The sequence below is a fragment of the Cannabis sativa genome, chromosome 5, assembly GCF_029168945.1.
Source record: "Cannabis sativa cultivar Pink pepper isolate KNU-18-1 chromosome 5, ASM2916894v1, whole genome shotgun sequence".
Lineage (NCBI taxonomy): Eukaryota > Viridiplantae > Streptophyta > Magnoliopsida > Rosales > Cannabaceae > Cannabis > Cannabis sativa.
The window spans coordinates 36,535,107-36,553,907 of NC_083605.1; the positions used below are offsets into that span (position 1 = coordinate 36,535,107).

Consider the following 18,801-nt stretch of genomic DNA (forward strand, 5'->3'; position numbering starts at 1 on the left):
CTTGTTATCGATTGATTAGCTTGAGGCCTCATACTTAGTTCATACAATTGTAACAAAATAATTAAATATCATTTAAAAATAATTAATTATTTGAAAATTTAGTATAAGAAGAGAATTTTAATTTGTGTCAAAAGAAGTTTAATTTTTGTAAAAAAAATAAATTTTATTGTAAATATTATAATTAAATGGCTTAATTATTAAAATAATTCAAGTAAGGATTTAAATATAAATATTAATTGCTAAAAGAGGTCTTGTTAAATATTTAATTAATTATTTTAAGAAAATAGTTAATTATAATTAAATAATTCTAAAAAAGGAATGTCTATTTAATTAATTATTTTAATAAAATAGTTAATTATAATTAATTAAATTTAAAAAAAGAAAGTCTACCTATTAGTAACCTGCTATTACAGGTTAAAGAAAAATGTAACCATATGGTTACAATAAAAATGTAACCATTGAATAGTCACCCAAATATATATATATTTGGAAAAAAATTAAGTGGGATCAACATATAATGGGGCGATAGAAAAAAAAATATTTTTAAATATATAATTTTAAAAGAAAAAAAATTGGGGCCTTAAATTAGATGGGCTCTAGACACAAATAATAAGTATTATTTTATTATAATTAATATATACCTAATTATATTTTACCAACCAATTATAATAGCACAAATATTAATTTGATAAAACAAATTATTCGTATGATTATACTTTTACATACAATCTAAATAAGAAAAAAAAAAAAACTAAACTTTACCTAAAACTAATCTTTACGTGCCTAAGACGTAACTCCTACCTAGTATATCTATATATATAAATATATATACTAGTAGAATGCTACGTGCCTTGTATATAAGTTTTATGTTAGGTGTGTCTTGTTTTATTTAAAAATAATACAATAAATAATTAAAAAAATATTATTAATTATTGTAATTGAGATCATTAATATGTATATTCAATTAATGTAAATAATGTTGTTAATAATTAAAAGTAAATACTAAATACAATATATGAAAGTTTAAGAAATTTTGATAATCTAATTGCAATTTGATCTTAAGTTAATCCAAAACTAAACCAAAAATCAATGTTCAAAAAATAAAGCATACAAAATTTAAATTTGAGTTGAATAAAAAATACTAAAATTTAATTTGTAAATTAAATTGTTGATAGGTGAAGATAACACATGTAAAAGTTGTAAAAAAGAAAAATAAGGATACTCTTAATAGTTGGGTTTTAATTTTCTTTTGCAAGACCTGAAATAAGAAGCAATTTGCATAATAGAAACCTGAAATAAGATAAAGAAAAATAGTTTATTATATGAACAAAACATAGGAACAATAGGATAGTTTTACTTGGTCCTCACTTTGGCTATACAAAAGGTAGAATATAAAGATAAAATAATTTCCCTAAATGCAACAAAAAGAAGCATTGATTATCTATGAAGATTTGTTGGTAAATCAAAAGGCAATAAGAGATACAACATGAATTGCACAAAATTGACATAGTTACCTTGTTGGGTTCGCTGCCTTTTACATAATTCGGTTTCCATTCATAATCAATACCAACAACTTTACATCCTTCAATGTGGCTTGTTGCATTGTGTAGAGCTTCAACATCATCGACCCAAAGAATATCTTCTACAAAGAACTCATTGAGATTCAAATAGCGACTATAGAGAAGACTTGCCTCGGGTACTAAGAGTTGGGGGAGAGAAAGACTGCATACAAGTCACAACTTAGCAAAAAAAAAATCAAATAAAAATCTACCCTAATATGAACATGCAAAACAAGTAAACTTCATATCTTGAGTCTTGTATAAGATAAGGCTAGTAGAAAAACATACAAGCTGCAGAGCAAAAACATTTGGTGCCATGATAAAATGATTACCCTAAATGCAACAAAAAAGAAGCATTGATTATCTATGAAGATTTGTTGGTAAATCAAAAGGCAATTTTTTCATGTCATCCTTCTTAATATTGAACATGGGTTGATATTCTGTATCTTCCTTCTCAGTCTCAAGTCTTGAATCTTGCTCCTGGCTACACTTCAACTCAAAAAAACTGTTAACAAATGTACATACATTTATTTTTGTAAGGCAAGTATACATTAAATCAAGTTGTTTTGATAATTTTAGTATCACAGATCAAGTCATGACAATTGAATCTTAAAAAAATCAAATTCTTATAAGGCATTTTACTACTGTTTATAAGAAAAACATCATTATTGTATCAAAAGCAATTAATAGGATAGTATAAATAAAAGTACTTGACACATAATAATCTCAGACTTTATGAATTAGATAATGTAGAGGGTGAAATCTACAATACGGAATTTGGGCACCAGCAACCTGTCAAGAACAAAGAGAGAGACAAAAGTTCAATTGGGAGCACCGGTGGGGTGTCAGCCAAAGGGACTCCGACGCTCAAGTCAGTACGATTATAGTAAAAAATTATAATAATGGAAAATAAATGTAATATAAATGGTAGCCGGACGGATGAGTGGACAAGCGGACAGACGGACTAAAAGAGTAACTCCGATGGTGAGGCTTAAGAGAAAAGCTTAGAAAAAACGACTGTCTGCTTGAGTCAGTGAGTAGTGTGAGTATCGAATGTGTTCTCTCCAGCGTCTATCGTATGGTTCCTTTTATCGTGTGTTCTCAGTGCTGTTGCCCTCTGTCCACGTCACCCGTTGGACTCGTTCAAATTGGTTATTTCCCTAATTATTAGGGAGTAGTAACCGTCTTCTTGACTGGTTCCATATTAACTTGATTTCACCCGTTTGGCTGACTGGCCGGGCTCAAACCCGGTTGCGGGACGATCCGGCTTGTGGCCCATAGGCTCACTCGTTAGTCTATTTCAAGGCCTAGCGAGTCCGTCTGACTGTCTTATTGGGCCCAATATTGTTGGATCCATTATTGATGGGCTCGTCTGACTTGCATATTGGACTTCTCAAAAATATCATAAATATTAAGCAAATTTTTACCTCTACAGTTTGTCCCTCACTCTCTAACTAGAATTTATTTTAGCTGGAGAGTTATTAATACTGAATTAGGTGTTGGCCAAGAGTTTTGTCTAAGTAAGCGTTGTACGCTTGTCTTGCTGTTTGAGACAAGAAAATAGTCTGAACGGTTCGAGCATGGTGGTTGGGTAGTCCTTGTCGCATGCGTGTATGTGGCTACCTTGGCCAATAATTTTTGTGTGATCAATTAGTTCTTCAAAGAGATTCTTAACTAGACCAAGTCGTCTTGTTGGGTCAAATAAAAAATATTTGGCTGTCTATCTCAAAATATGAGATGAGAGTAGATAGACGTACATGTGTATGAGGTGTAAGTAAATAGACATTTATATGCATATATATTGTAGGGAGATGGATATATATATATATATATGAATGAGAGGAGGTAGACAGACATAATATATAGGCATGTATGTAGATAATGGGAGGAGATAGACATATATATAAATTATGGAAGGAGGTAGACAGACATAATATATAGGCATGTATGTAGATAATGGGAGGAGAAAGACATGTATATAAATAATGGAAGGAGGTAGACAGACATAATATATAGGCATGTATGTAGATAGTGGGAGGAGAAAGACATGTATATAAATAATGGAAGGAGGTAGACAGACATAATATATAGGCATGTATGTAGATAATGGGAGGAGATAGACGTGTATATAAATAATGGAAGGAGGTAGACGGACATAATATATAGGCATGTATGTAGATAATGGGAGGAGGTAGACATATATATAAATAATAGAAGGGGGTAGACGGACATAATATATAGGCATGTATGTAGATAATTGGAGGAGGTAGACATATATATAAATAATAGAAGGGGGTAAACAGACATACATTAAGTGTTGTGAGGAGATGGACATTAAGTGAGGATCAGCGGTACCCACGAGCTCTTTTGATACACGCCTAACTAGTACTTATTAATACCAATGTGAGATAGCCAATTCATAGCTTTATGAGATAGAAATGTGTTGACATATATTGATGGTAATATATATATGTGCTGACATATATTGATAGTAATATACATATATATGTACTGACATATATTGATGGTTATAGCTTTGTGAGATGTCAAGATTGACATGCGGTGACATATATTAATGGTAATATATATATGTGCTAACATATATTGATGGTTCTTGTTTTACGAGATTGATAGATTGACAGCTTTGTGAGATAGGCATATGTATATAGTACTCCTTATTGCATACTTGTCCACTGAAAAGTACCAAACCTATATTATCATTGTAGTAGATTATTATCATGTCTATCTCCATGATATATTACTCTTGTGTATCATATGTCTATTTCACAGATGAGTAGACAACTTGTCCGTCTTATTTGATGATACCTCTACAGTTTACAAGGGAGATAGACATATGCATATATGAGTAATATTTGTGATGTCCGTATATACTCCAATATATATATTTTTTATGTGATGATCAGATGGGATGGGAGACACTTGTCACTCATCCAATGCTCCTCTTTGGTTATAAATATAGAGAGTTACTTTCACTCTTGCTCACATTTGTTGGAGCTCTTGGTGAAGTGAGACTTGGAGTTTTAGAAGGAGGCTTTCAAGAGGTAAGTTTTCTAAACCTTCTCCCTTGAATGTTCTTGTTATGTTCTTCATGTTCTTGTACATGTTCATATTTATTTTTGTGATGTAGATGAGTAAATATATTTTACTTGTTGTATATTTGTGTTTGTGTTTGATCTTCATGGGTAGTAAAAATCTACATTTTCTTGTTTGTCTTTACATAGTAGTAAGTGTGATTTGAATAATGACTATGCGGCTAGGTGGAATATTGTCTTCCTTTAGTTAATTAAATGACCATAACTGGTGGTCTATTTAGAACACGTATGTCCAGTTGGTGAGCATTATTATGGCGTCCATTTTTATGTCTAGTTATTTTTTTTTTGCCACTTGAGCTTTGATATATGTATATATACATATCTTTTTATTCTGTCTAGCCGGTGTTTTGCTTTGTATATGATTATATTTTTGGTGAACTCGCTCTTAGTCCAGTATCTTTGTTCTAGGTGGGTTTTTTGCTATGTCTATGAGCAACCATGGTAGTTGTGCCACTTCGTCTAATAAGACGACCAGTTCGTCTGATGATCCTTCGAATATTCCTACTGGGGTGGTAGGTTATGTGTTGGATGACGGGTGTGAGGATACAGATGTCTATTGCTATGCGTCTGGGGTTGGAGTAGATACTGATCGCCCTAGGAGTGATACTGAGTCGGGCGATATACTTTCGGGTGTTAATCCTAGGTCAGTAATAACCTTGAATGACTTGCCAAAAATTCGTCGTCGTTATAATATTCCCATACACATTAGTTTGTATGCTCCGGCTAGCGGGGAACGGGCTGACTGGAAGATACCGGGTTGGACATGTTTGTACAAGCTTCCATTTAAGTATGGTTTCAGATTTCCTCTCCCTAGATTGATGTCTGAACTATGCTCCTATCATGGTATCTCTCCCAGTCAGCTAATGCCAAATGCTTGGCGTGTTCTTATGGCCATAGAAGTGTTGACCGAAAGGCATAACATTACATTTACGGTTGCTGAAGTCTTGTACGTCTACTTGAAAGAGCATCCACATGATAAAGGTAGGTACCAACTTACCGTTAGAAACGGTAGTGACCATTTGATTCTTGGCATTAAAGAAGCTAAGCGATGGAAGGAGGATTTTTTCTTTGTTCCTTTTGATGCTCTAGGATTATCGGTTGATCGTGGGATTCCCCATTCGTGGTCTCCTGCTAGTGAGTGTCATAGTTTTGGTGTTGAATTACGCCCTTATTTGTTATGGTTTATTGATGCATGCCTAACTGGTTGATTTGTCTTCTTTGTAGGTAGGATTGGCCATCCATTTAGTTGGGTGTGTGGGAAGGCGCCAGGGAGAGTTGATCAAGTTCTTCGAATTGCGGAGGAGGAGCGCTATTGGAACGTTCTATTGTCTGATACTTCTCTTCGAGACATCACTTTGTGGGATCACGTTCCCCGTCAACCCGAAGGTATATCTCATCCTAAGAATCGTGCTAAGTCTCAAGTTACTATACTCCAAAGAAGTTTGGAGATTTTGGGATGCGAACCTTTATTTCTACCTGAATTGACATCAGACGGACGAGATTTTGCAGATCGATTCATGGCCCAATCTTCTTTCACTCTTCCTCTGGCTGGTGACGGTGCTATGGAACGTTTACGCTCACGCAAACAGAAGACTAGGACGACTCCTAGTGTTGAGAAGGAGGCTGTTACTACTGCTGCTCCTTCTTGTCCTTCTACGAGGGCTCAGAAGAAGAATAACAAGAGACCGTCTCCGGTTGAGTCGACCGATTGGTTGAGTAATACAGTTGATCTTTCTTTTCCATCTTCAGCAGCTGCACATTCTGAGTTTGGCCTACACCTTGGTGAGGCCAGTAAGCTATTATTTCCAGAGGATCGAGCTCCTTTTGAGAACATCGGAGAAATAGCTTCCATGGAGTTGTCCATCTCTCGCTCCTTTCAGGTATGCATGCATTCCCATGTTACAATTTATGTGTGGACAAACTCGCGATATTATTGTGTCTGACTATTATGGTACTTTATATTGCATGGCAGGGTATGCAAGGACTTATGTACGCCTTGGATAATATTAAGAACATGAAGGAGCAGATGAAGGACATGAGGACTGAGCGTGATACTTTGCGCGGGGAGATTAAGGAGCTAAAGAGCTGCAAGAAAGAGCTTGACCGTGTCAGAGAAGAGTTACGAACTCAACTTGATGCTAAGGAGCAAGATTCTAATCGTTTGAAGTCTGCCTTGGCTGATCTTGCTACTGCCCAAGCTCGTGTGGACATGTTGGAAGGTCGGTTAGTCGAAATTGGACTGGAGGCTGAGATCCAGTGTCGTGGAAAGATGGCGATGGAGTATCGAGACAACAAGGCCGAGTCTTGGGACATACCCCAGTACATTGCTGACTATGAAGAATTGCTGCGGATGAGGGCCGAGGAAGACGCTCGAACTAGCCAACTGGCTAACTCGTTTGAAGAGATGACTACAAACGATCTCCCGGTGGATGACTCACATCTTTCTTGAGTTAACTATATGTCAAGTGTTTTATGTTTTTAATGTTGTAATATGAACTTTTGTCTGGTTGGCTGACTTGCATGGGTCTAGTGCCCCATTTTCCCCTTAGTCTAAATGTAGGTCAGCCAAATTGGACTTAGACTTAGTATTTTGGAATGATGTTTGTTGTATGCGCTATGTATTTGTTGTAATGCTTGGTTTGGCTGACTTGTATGGGTCTGGTACCCTATTTTCCCCTTAGTCTAAATGTAGGTCACCTGAGTTAGATTTAGACTTAGTAGTTCAGAATGATGTTTGGACTATGTGGTTCGTTGTATGCGTTGTGCTTCTACTTCAGTAGAATATTGTTTTGAATTTATTTTCGTTTGGTGGGTTGTCAAATGAAACTATCAAATGGATGTTGTATGTCAAATAGCTTGAATGACGCATTATCCTAAAATGGAAAAAAAAAAATGGTTATGATAGGGGGCTGCACTCCGTAGTTTGCCTACATACCCTTTCCGGGGATCAAGCCCAAATGTAGTTCGTCTCCCCGCATGAATATTTGTTAGCAATAGTGCGTTGAGAAGAGTGGGTCTCGTAAGACCGATAAAGAAAACAAATGCAAAGAGAACAGAACAATAGTTTGGGGTTTAAGTGTGATACTGCTTTAGGTGAATAGCATTCCAACTGTTGTTGATGTCTCGTCCTTTGTCCGTTTGGATTTTGTAAGCTCCATTGCCGACTACCTTAGTGATCAGGTAGGGCCCTTCCCATGTTGGGGCTAGCTTACCTGCTCCCGCTTCCTTGGTGTTTTGAAAAACTCGACGAAGCACCCAGTCTCCCACCTTGAATGACCGAGTACGGGCATTCTTGTTGTAATGCTTTGCTAGACACTGTTGGTAGGCTGCCATTCTTATAGATGCCCTTTCTCTTCTCTCGTCGACTGTGTCTAGTTCGTGGCACATGTCTTCCCAATTTTGCATTTCTGTAGTCAGTTCATGTCTAGCTGTTGGGACTTCACTTTCTGTTGGTATGACCACTTCCATTCCATAGGCTAGAGAGAAAGGTGTTTCTCCTGTGGATGTTCTGGCTGTTGTGCGGTAGGACCATAGTACTCCTGGCAATTCATCGACCCATCTACCCTTTGCATTCTCTAGCCGTTTTTTGATTGTGTTCATGATGGTCTTATTAGACGATTCTGCTTGTCCATTGGCTTGAGGGTATCTAGGTGTTGAGAAGCTTAACTTAATGTTCCGTAATTTGCAAAAGTTTTGAAAGTCGAGGCCGATGAACTGTGAGCCATTGTACGTCACAATTTCTTTCGAATTCCATATCTACAGATAACATTTCTCCAAATAAACCCCTTAACTTCTTTGTCTCGAACTTGGTGGAACGATTCCGCTTCTATCCACTTGCTGAAGTAGTCGGTCACTGCAAGCATATATACCTTCGTCTGTGTGCAGTTGGCAATTTGCCAACTATGTCCATTCCCCACTTCATAAAGGGCCATGGGGATGTGATCGATGTGAGACGTTCAGGAGGCTGATGGGATACTTGTGCAAAACGTTGGCATTTGTCACACCGTCTTGTATATTCAGATGAGTCGGCTCTCATAGTAGGCCAATAGTAGCCTTGTGTGAGGGCCCGGTGTGCTAAGCTTCTGCCTCCCGAATGGTTGCCACATTCGCCCTCGTGAAGCTCAGCTAGTATATATTTTGCTTCTGCAGGGTTAACACATCTCAAATATGGACCAGAATAGGATCGTTTATAGAGCTTACCTCGTATTATTGAGAATCTGGCTGCCTGAGCCTTGACTCTTCGGGCTTCATTCTTATCTTCTGGTAGCACATCTTTTTCTAAGTACTCGATGATGGGCGTCATCCATGTCTTTTCGTTGGCGACGTCATTTACTTCTTCTTCTTCTTCTTTCTTCCAGACAGCAGGCCATTGGAGGTACACCATTGGGATTGTTTTGGGGCTGGTTGTCTGGATGGAAGACCCAAGGTTGGCTAAGGCGTCTGCGTGACTATTATTTTCCCTAGGCACCTGACTGACTGTGAACTCGTCGAAGGTCGATTGCAACTCTTTTGTTTTCTCAAGATAAGCTGTCATTTTGCTATCTCGGGCCTGATAGCTACCTTACATTTGGTTGACTACAAGTTGTGAATCGCTAAAGACGTTGATTCTTTTGGCTCCCATTTCTTTGGCCAGTCCGAGTCCAGCAATCATAGCCTCATACTCTGCCTCATTGTTTGTAGCCTTAAACCCACATCTGATTGCTTGCTCGATCTTCTCGCCTTGGGGTGAGGTTAGAACAAGTCCTAATCCGCTTCCTCTTACATTGCTTGAACCGTCTAAATGTAATTCCCATGTGCCATTTGCCTGTCCCTCTGTAAGGTGGCAAAGTTCTTTTTCCGCTTGCACTTGAGAGTTAGGTGTAAAGTCTGCAATGAAATCAGCTAATACCTGAGATTTTAATGCGGTTCGTGGCTTGTAGGAGATGTCATATTCGCTGAGCTCCACTGCCCACTTGGTCAATCTTCCAGACAACTCTGGTTTATGTCGTATGGTCTTGAGGGGAAAGGTGGTGAGTACTGTGATTGGGTGGCATTGGAAGTATGGACGCAAATTTCTGGCTGCGTGAATGAGTGCCAATGCTAACTTCTCCAGCTGACTGTACCTAGTTTCTGCATCAAGTAAGGATTTAGAGACATAATAAATTGGAAGTTGTTTACCTTTATCCTCTCTTACTAAGACTACGGCTAGCCTCAGAGACAGCTAGGTACACAAAGAGGTTTTCGTTATCTTTTGGCTTTGATAATAGTGGAGGGCTAGTCAGGTATTGCTTTAATTTGTCCAACGCTTCTTCACACTCGGCTGTCCATTCGAATGTCTTTGATTTTCTAAGTGTGTTGAAGAAAGAGTGGCATCGCTCGGAAGACTTTGAGATGAATCGGCCTAGCGCAGCGATTCGGCCTGTTAGTTTTTGGACATCTTTGATGCATGTTGGTGAGGGGATCCTTAGGATTGAATCAATCTGAGCTGGGTTGGCTTCGATCCCTCGTTGTGTCACCAAGTAGCCTAAGAACTTGCCTGCAGTTACACCAAAAGAACACTTAGTAGGATTTAACTTCGTGTTATATTTTCTAAGTATTTCAAAAGATTGTTTTAAATGATTGATGTGCTCTTCTGCAACTAGTGATTTCACTAGCATGTCGTCGATGTAGACTTCTATGGTCTTTCCCAGGTGGTCAGCAAACATCTTGTTCACGAGGCGTTGGTAGGTTGCTCTTGCATTCTTCAGTCCGAACGGCATCACCTTGTAACAAAAGATTCCTAGGTTGTTCATGAAAGTTTGTCTTCTCTGGTCTTCTGGATGCATAAGGATCTGGTTATATCCTGAGAAAGCATCCATGAAGCTAAGGAGTTCGTGTCCTGCTGTGGCGTCTACCAGCATGTCAATATGTGGTAATGGAAATGAGTCTTTTGGGCACGCCTTGTTGAGGTCTGTAAAATCGATGCAGACCCTCCACTTGCCATTTTTCTTTTTCACAATCACTACGTTTGCCAGCCAGTCTGGGTACTGGACTTCTCTTATAAACCCGTTCTCGATTAACTTCTGGACTTCTTCATTTATTGCTTGGTTTCTCTCAGGGGCAAACTTTCTTCTCTTTTGTCTCCTGGGTGGGTAATTTGGATCTACCTGTAACCTGTGGACAATAATCTCAGGGTTAATACCGGTCATATTCGCATGGGACCAAGCAAATTGATCATGGTTAGCAATCAAAAATTCAATAAGTTTAGATCTCATGTCGGGGTCCAGCTGGGCTCCGATTTGGACTTTGTGGTCTGGGAAGTCTGGATGGATTTGGACTTCGTCTAGCTCCTCCACATTAGGTTGGTCAGATTGGGAGTTGGGTAGCTCTCGCTGCTGTAATTGCTATGACTGTGCTGGTTTTGCCTTCATGGTGGTTCGGTAGCATTCTCTTGAATCTTTCTGCTCCCCTCTAATTTCTTTCGGCCCCCATTTGGTTGGAAACCTTAAAGCTTGGTGGTAAGTTGAAGGTACAGCTTCCATCTCATGGATCCATGGCCTGCCGAGGATGACGTTGTAGGCAGAAGGGGAGTCAATCACCAGGAACCTGGTGCACAAGTTGACTCCTTCAGCATACACAGGCAGCTCGATCTCTCCCGAGGTATTTTTCTGTTCACCACTAAATCCAATTAGGACAGTTGTCTTCCTCACAATTTTGGATTCGTCAATTCCCATTTCCCTGAGAGCACTCAAAAAAAGGATGTTAGCTGAACTGCCATTATCGACAAGTATACGTTTAGTCAAATAGTTAGCTATATAAAGTGAAATAACAAGAGCATCATGATGAGGGTTAAGAAGCCTAGTTGATTCTGATGTCGTGAAGCTGATGGTTTGCTCCGGTAAGGAAGATGTTCTGCTGGTCTCCCCTTTGGTCCAGTTAGCCTGACGTGCATGTTTCTTTGCAGCTGACTGGGTGACTCCACTTACTTCTGAGCCACCTGTTATTACGTTGACCGTTCTCTCATGAACAATTGGCCTGGGCGGTGTTATGTCCCTCTGGTTGTCTATCGTGTCCCTCTGACCCTGGTAAGTCTTCTTTCCTTTGTCGGTGAGGTGGTCGACTAAGTGGCCCCGTTTTAGCAAGTTGATCACTTCTAATCTTAAGGCAATGCACTCTTCAGTCCGGTGGCCATGGTCGTTGTGGAAGTCACACCACTTGCTTCTGTCCCTCTGCTCAGCTGGAGTCCTCATCTTCTCAGGCCACTTTACTTTGCTTCCAAGCCCCTTAAGTACTTGAACAGCCTCAGCAGGTGAGATGGACAAGTTGTACTCGGGCATCTTCGGTCCACTTCGAGGATATGTGTCAGTGGGCCGGTTGTAATCCCTTCTTCGGTTCTCTGACTTGTTAGAAGTCGGGTATCGCTCAGACCGTTTGTCGTTGTGCCGTCTGTCTACTCTAGAATCTCTGCGAGTCTCTTTTCTTGGAGAGGATCTGTATTAGTTGACTTCATCTTCTTCCCACTTGATTTGGGCCCATGCCTTGGCGAGGACGTCTTCCATAGTCTTACATGGGTACTTGGTGAGTTCTTTGTATAAATCTGAGTCGTAGCGAAGTCCTTTGCGGAAAGCTGAGATGGCTGTGTGTTGGTTACAATTGGTGATAGACACTTTTTCTTTATTGAAGCGCCCCACGTAATCTCTCAGTGCTTCCCCACGTCGTTGGACGATGACGTAAAGGTCTTCTGATTGCTTCTCTAATTTCCGTTACCGGCAACCGCTTCAACAAAAGTATCAGTGAGTTGTGCAAAAGTTTTAATAGAATTATTAGGCAAATTAGTATACCACTGGAGGGCTGGTCCGATTAGACTCGAACCAAACCCCTTACACATGCATGCTTCCCTCATGTCACGTGGAATGGCCACGGTGAACATCCTTTGTCGATATTGGGCGATGTGGTCGTCTGGGTCAGATGTCCCGTCGAACATCTTCATGTTGGGGAAGCTAAATTTCTTAGGCATCTCCACTAAAGCTATCTCATCGACAAATGGTGAGTCGGCGTAGCAGCTTGCGACACTCTTCTTGATAGGAGCAGGCATTCCAGGGATACGCTGAATGAGGGCTTCCATCTCGGCTAGCTTGCGGGCCAAACCCGGATCTACAATTGGAGATGCGCTAACCGTCTGGCGGGCTGCCTCAGTTGTTGTAACCTGTTGCTCCAAGGTGGTGGGCTGTCTACCATCACCGGAGGAGGGGAGGTTAACCCCGCGAGTACGCCCATTGTCCGAAATTGTCCGGGCTTCGGTGTCGTTAAGGTTACTGTCCACCTGCATTAATAGAAGAGTTTGGTGTATTAGTGACAATGGTTGGAGTTTGTTGGTTCCTTACCAAGGCTGGCGGATCCATCTGACTCGATCCGCCAATAGAGGAGTTGGGAGTGAGGCTCCCCAAGGACTGCATCGGACTGATTGGAACTCGAAAGCGGGATGGAGGTGGCGGAGGGTCGGTCATGTTCTGGGATGACAAGGTCTCCATCCTCACCAACAGTACGCGTTTTCAGCTTGCAGCTTTTCTAGTTGCTCACGGTCTTTAGCCGCTTGCTCTCGATCTTTGGCTGCTTGCTCTCGCTCCTTGGCTGCCTCGGCAGTGAGGATAGCGATCTGGGAAGCTAGGTCTGGAGTCTCAGTTACGTCGGCCATGGTGTTCAAGGTGAACCTTTGGAGTCTTTGTCGAATGAACGATTGCTAGGTTCCCACAGACGGCGCCAAATTGTAGAGGGTGAAATCTACAATACGGAATTTGGGCACCAGCAACCTGTCAAGAACAAAGAGAGAGACAAAAGTTCAATTGGGAGCACCGGTGGGGTGTCAGCCAAAGGGACTCCGACGCTCAAGTCAGTACGATTATAGTAAAAAATTATAATAATGGAAAATAAATGTAATATAAATGGTAGCCGGACGGATGAGTGGACAAGCGGACAGACGGACTAAAAGAGTAACTCCGATGGTGAGGCTTAAGAGAAAAGCTTAGAAAAAACGACTGTCTGCTTGAGTCAGTGAGTAGTGTGAGTATCGAATGTGTTCTCTCCAGCGTCTATCGTATGGTTCCTTTTATCATGTGTTCTCAGTGCTGTTGCCCTCTGTCCACGTCACCCGTTGGACTCGTTCAAATTGGTTACTTCCCTAATTATTAGGGAGTAGTAACCGTCTTCTTGACTGGTTCCATATTAACTTGATTTCACCCGTTTGGCTGACTGGCCGGGCTCAAACCCGGTTGCGGGACGATCCGGCTTGTGGCCCATAGGCTCACTCGTTAGTCTATTTCAAGGCCTAGCGAGTCCGTCGATCGTCTTATCGGGCCCAATATTGTTGGATCCATTATTGATGGGCTCGTCTGACTTGCATATTGGACTTCTCAAAAATATCATAAATATTAAGCAAATTTTTACCTCTACGGTTGTCCCTCACTCTCTAGCTAGAATTTATTTTAGCTGGAGAGTTATTAATACCGAATTAGGTGTTGGCCAAGAGTTTTGTCTAAGTAAGCGTTGTACGCTTGTCTTGCTGTTTGAGACAAGAAAATAGTCTGAACGGTTCGAGCATGGTGGTTGGGTAGTCCTTGTCGCATGCGTGTATGTGGCTACCTTGGCCAATAATTTTTGTGTGATCAATTAGTTCTTCAAAGAGATTCTTAACTAGACCAAGTCGTCTTGTTGGGTCAAATAAAAAATATTTGGATGTCTATCTCAAAATATGAGATGAGAGTAGATAGACGTACATGTGTATGAGGTGTAAGTAAATAGACATTTATATGCATATATATTGTAGGGAGATGGATATATATATATATGAATGAGAGGAGGTAGACAGACATAATATATAGGCATGTATGTAGATAATGGGAGGAGATAGACATATATATAAATTATGGAAGGAGGTAGACAGACATAATATATAGGCATGTATGTAGATAATGGGAGGAGAAAGACATGTATATAAATAATGGAAGGAGGTAGACAGACATAATATATAGGCATGTATGTAGATAGTGGGAGGAGAAAGACATGTATATAAATAATGGAAGGAGGTAGACAGACATAATATATAGGCATGTATGTAGATAATGGGAGGAGATAGACGTGTATATAAATAATGGAAGGAGGTAGACGGACATAATATATAGGCATGTATGTAGATAATGGGAGGAGGTAGACATATATATAAATAATAGAAGGGGGTAGACGGACATAATATATAGGCATGTATGTAGATAATGGGAGGAGATAGACATATATATAAATAATAGAAGGGGGTAGACAGACATACATTAAGTGTTGTGAGGAGATGGACATTAAGTGAGGATCAGCGGTACCCACGAGCTCTTTTGATACACGCCTAACTGGTACTTATTAATACCAATGTGAGATAGCCAATTCATAGCTTTATGAGATAGAAATGTGTTGACATATATTGATGGTAATATATATATGTGCTGACATATATTGATAGTAATATACATATATATGTACTGACATATATTGATGGTTATAGTTTTGTGAGATGTCAAGATTGACATGCGGTGACATATATTAATGGTAATATATATATGTGCTAACATATATTGATGGTTCTTGTTTTACGAGATTGATAGATTGACAGCTTTGTGAGATAGGCATATGTATATAGTACTCCTTATTGCATACTTGTCCACTGAAAAGTACCAAACCTATATTATCATTGTAGTAGATTATTATCATGTCTATCTCCATGATATATTACTCTTGTGTATCATATGTCTATTTCACAGATGAGTAGACAACTTGTCCGTCTTATTTGATGATACCTCTACAGTTTACAAGGGAGATAGACATATGCATATATGAGTAATATTTGTGATGTCCGTATATACTCCAATATATATATTTTTTATGTGATGATCAGATGGGATGGGAGACACTTTTCACTCATCCAATGCTCCTCTTTGGTTATAAATATAGAGAGTTACTTTCACTCTTGCTCACATTTGTTGGAGCTCTTGGTGAAGTGAGACTTGGAGTTTTAGAAGGAGGCTTTCAAGAGGTAAGTTTTCTAAACCTTCTCCCTTGAATGTTCTTGTTATGTTCTTCATGTTCTTGTACATGTTCATATTTATTTTTGTGATGTAGATGAGTAAATATATTTACTTGTTCTATATTTGTGTTTGTGTTTGATCTTCATGGGTATTAAAAATCTACATTTTTACTGTTTGTCTTTACATAGTAGTAAGTGTGATTTGAATAATGACTGTCTGGCTAGCTGGAATATTGTCTTCCTTTAGTTAATTAAATGACCATAACTGGTGGTCTATTTAGAACACGTATGTCCAGTTGGTGAGCATTATTATGGCGTCGATTTTTATGTCTAGTTATTTTTTTTTTGCCACTTGAGCTTTGATATATGTATATATACATATCTTTTTATTCTGTCTAGCCGGTGTTTTGCTTTGTATATGATTATATTTTTGGTGAACTCGCTCTTAGTCCAGTATCTTTGTTCTAGGTGGGTTTTTTGCTATGTCTATGAGCAACCATGGTAGTTGTGCCACTTCGTCTAATAAGACGACCAGTTCGTCTGATGATCCTTCGAATATTCCTACTGGGGTGGTAGGTTATGTGTTGGATGACGGGTGTGAGGATACAGATGTCTATTGCTATGCGTCTGGGGTTGGAGTAGATACTGATCGCCCTAGGAGTGATACTGAGTCGGGCGATATACTTTCGGGTGTTAATCCTAGGTCAGTAATAACCTTGAATGACTTGCCGAAAATTCGTCGTCGTTATAATATTCCCATACACATTAGTTTGTATGCTCCGGCTAGCGGGGAACGGGCTGACTGGAAGATACCGGGTTGGACATGTTTGTACAAGCTTCCATTTAAGTATGGTTTCAGATTTCCTCTCCCTAGATTGATGTCTGAACTATGCTCCTATCATGGTATCTCTCCCAGTCAGCTAATGCCAAATGCTTGGCGTGTTCTTATGGCCATAGAAGTGTTGACCGAAAGGCATAACATTACATTTACGGTTGCTGAAGTCTTGTACGTCTACTTGAAAGAGCATCCACATGATAAAGGTAGGTACCAACTTACCGTTAGAAACGGTAGTGACCATTTGATTCTTGGCATTAAAGAAGCTAAGCGATGGAAGGAGGATTTTTTCTTTGTTCCTTTTGATGCTCTAGGATTATCGGTTGATCGTGGGATTCCCCATTCGTGGTCTCCTGCTAGTGAGTGTCATAGTTTTGGTGTTGAATTACGCCCTTATTTGTTATGGTTTATTGATGCATGCCTAACTGGTTGATTTGTCTTCTTTGTAGGTAGGATTGGCCTTCCATTTAGTTGGGTGTGTGGGCAGGCGCCAGGGAGAGTTGATCAAGTTCTTCGAATTGCGGAGGAGGAGCGCTATTGGAACGTTCTATTGTACCGATTCTTCTCTTCGAGACAAAGCACTTTGTGGGATCACGTTCCCCGTCAACCCGAAGGTATATCTCATCCTAAGAATCGTGCTAAGTCTCAAGTTACTATACTCCAAAGAAGTTTGGAGATTTTGGGATGCGAACCTTTATTTCTACCTGAATTGACATCAGACGGACGAGATTTTGCAGATCGATTCATGGCCCAATCTTCTTTCACTCTTCCTCTGGCTGGTGACGGTGCTATGGAACGTTTACGCTCACGCAAACAGAAGACTAGGACGACTCCTAGTGTTGAGAAGGACGCTGTTACTACTGCTGCTCCTTCTTGTCCTTCTGCGAGGGCTCAGAAGAAGAATAACAAGAGACCGTCTCCGGTTGAGTCGACCGATTGGTTGAGTAATACAGTTGATCTTTCTTTTCCATCTTCAGCGGCTGCACATTCTGAGTTTGGCCTACACCTTGGTGAGGCCAGTAAGCTATTATTTCCAGAGGATCGAGCTCGTTTTGAGAACATCGGAGAAATAGCTTCCATGGAGTTGTCCATCTCTCGCTCCTTTCAGGTATGCATGCATTCCCATGTTACAATTTATGTGTGGACAAACTCGCGATATTATTGTGTCTGACTATTATGGTACTTTATATTGCATGACAGGGTATGCAAGGACTTATGTACGCCGTGGATAAGATTAAGAACATGAAGGAGCAAATGAAGGACATGAGGACTGAGCGTGATACTTTGCGCGGGGAGATTAAGGAGCTAAAGAGCTGCAAGAAAGAGCTTGAGCGTGTTAGAGAAGAGTTACGAACTCAACTTGATGCTAAGGAGCAAGATTCTAATCGTTTGAAGTCTGCCTTGGCTGATCTTGCTACTGCCCAAGCTCGTGTGGACATGTTGGAAGGTCGGTTAGTCGAAATTGGACTGGAGGCTGAGATCCAGTGTCGTGGAAAGATGGCGATGGAGTATCGAGACAACAAGGCCGAGTCTTGGGACATACCCCAGTACATTGCTGACTATGAAGAATTGCTGCGGATGAGGGCCGAGGAAGACGCTCGAACTAGCCAACTGGCTAACTTGTTTGAGGAGATGACTACGAACGATCTCCCGGTGGATGACTCACATCTTTCTTGAGTTAACTATATGTCAAGTGTTTTATGTTTTTAATGTTGTAATATGAACTTTTGTCTGGTTGGCTGACTTGCATGGGTCTGGTGCCCCATTTTCCCCTTAGTCTAAATGTAGGTCAGCCAAATTGGACTTAGACTTAGTATTTTGGAATGATGTTTGTTGTATGCGCTATGTATTTGTTGTAGTAACTGGTTTGGCTGACTTGTATGGGTCTGGTACCCTATTTTCCCCTTAGTCTAAATGTAGGTCAGCTGAGTTAGATTTAGACTTAGTAGTTCAGAATGATGTTTGGACTATGTGGTTCGTTGTATGCGTTGTGCTTCTACTTCAGTAGAATATTGTCTTGAATTTATTTTCGTTCGGTGGGTTGTCAAATGAAACTATCAAATGGATGTAGTATGTCAAATAGCTTGAATGACGCATTATCCTAAAATGGAAAAAAAAATGGTTATGATAGGGGGCTGCACTCCGTAGAGCTGCCTACATACCCTTTCCAGGGATCAAGCCCAAATGTAGTTCTGTCTCCCTGCATGAATATTTGTTAGCAATAGTGCGTTGAGAAGAGTGGGTCTCGTAAGACCGATAAAGAAAACAAAT

The 18,801-nt window shown here is 40.0% G+C and overlaps 3 protein-coding genes across 3 annotated transcripts; 1 reads left to right on the forward strand and 2 right to left on the reverse strand.

Moving 5' to 3' along the window:
* Nucleotides 1-7,744: 7,744 nt before the first annotated feature.
* On the reverse strand, nt 7,745-9,206 carry LOC133038318 (uncharacterized). Its single transcript, XM_061116427.1, has 2 exons — nt 8,542-9,206; nt 7,745-8,318 (listed from the first exon to the last, which is right to left on the reverse strand). The coding sequence occupies exons 1-2, from the start codon at nt 9,204-9,206 to the stop codon at nt 7,745-7,747; spliced, it is 1,239 nt and encodes a 412-aa protein (XP_060972410.1).
* A 1,828-nt stretch (nt 9,207-11,034) lies between these two features.
* On the reverse strand, nt 11,035-11,967 carry LOC133038319 (uncharacterized). The gene has a single exon (XM_061116428.1). The coding sequence runs from the start codon at nt 11,965-11,967 to the stop codon at nt 11,035-11,037; it is 933 nt and encodes a 310-aa protein (XP_060972411.1).
* A 5,146-nt stretch (nt 11,968-17,113) lies between these two features.
* LOC133038578 (uncharacterized) lies at nt 17,114-17,748 on the forward strand. The gene is made up of 2 exons (XM_061116729.1): nt 17,114-17,144; nt 17,268-17,748. The coding sequence occupies exon 2, from the start codon at nt 17,276-17,278 to the stop codon at nt 17,699-17,701; it is 426 nt and encodes a 141-aa protein (XP_060972712.1). The 5' UTR covers nt 17,114-17,144; nt 17,268-17,275; the 3' UTR covers nt 17,702-17,748.
* Nucleotides 17,749-18,801: the final 1,053 nt, after the last annotated feature.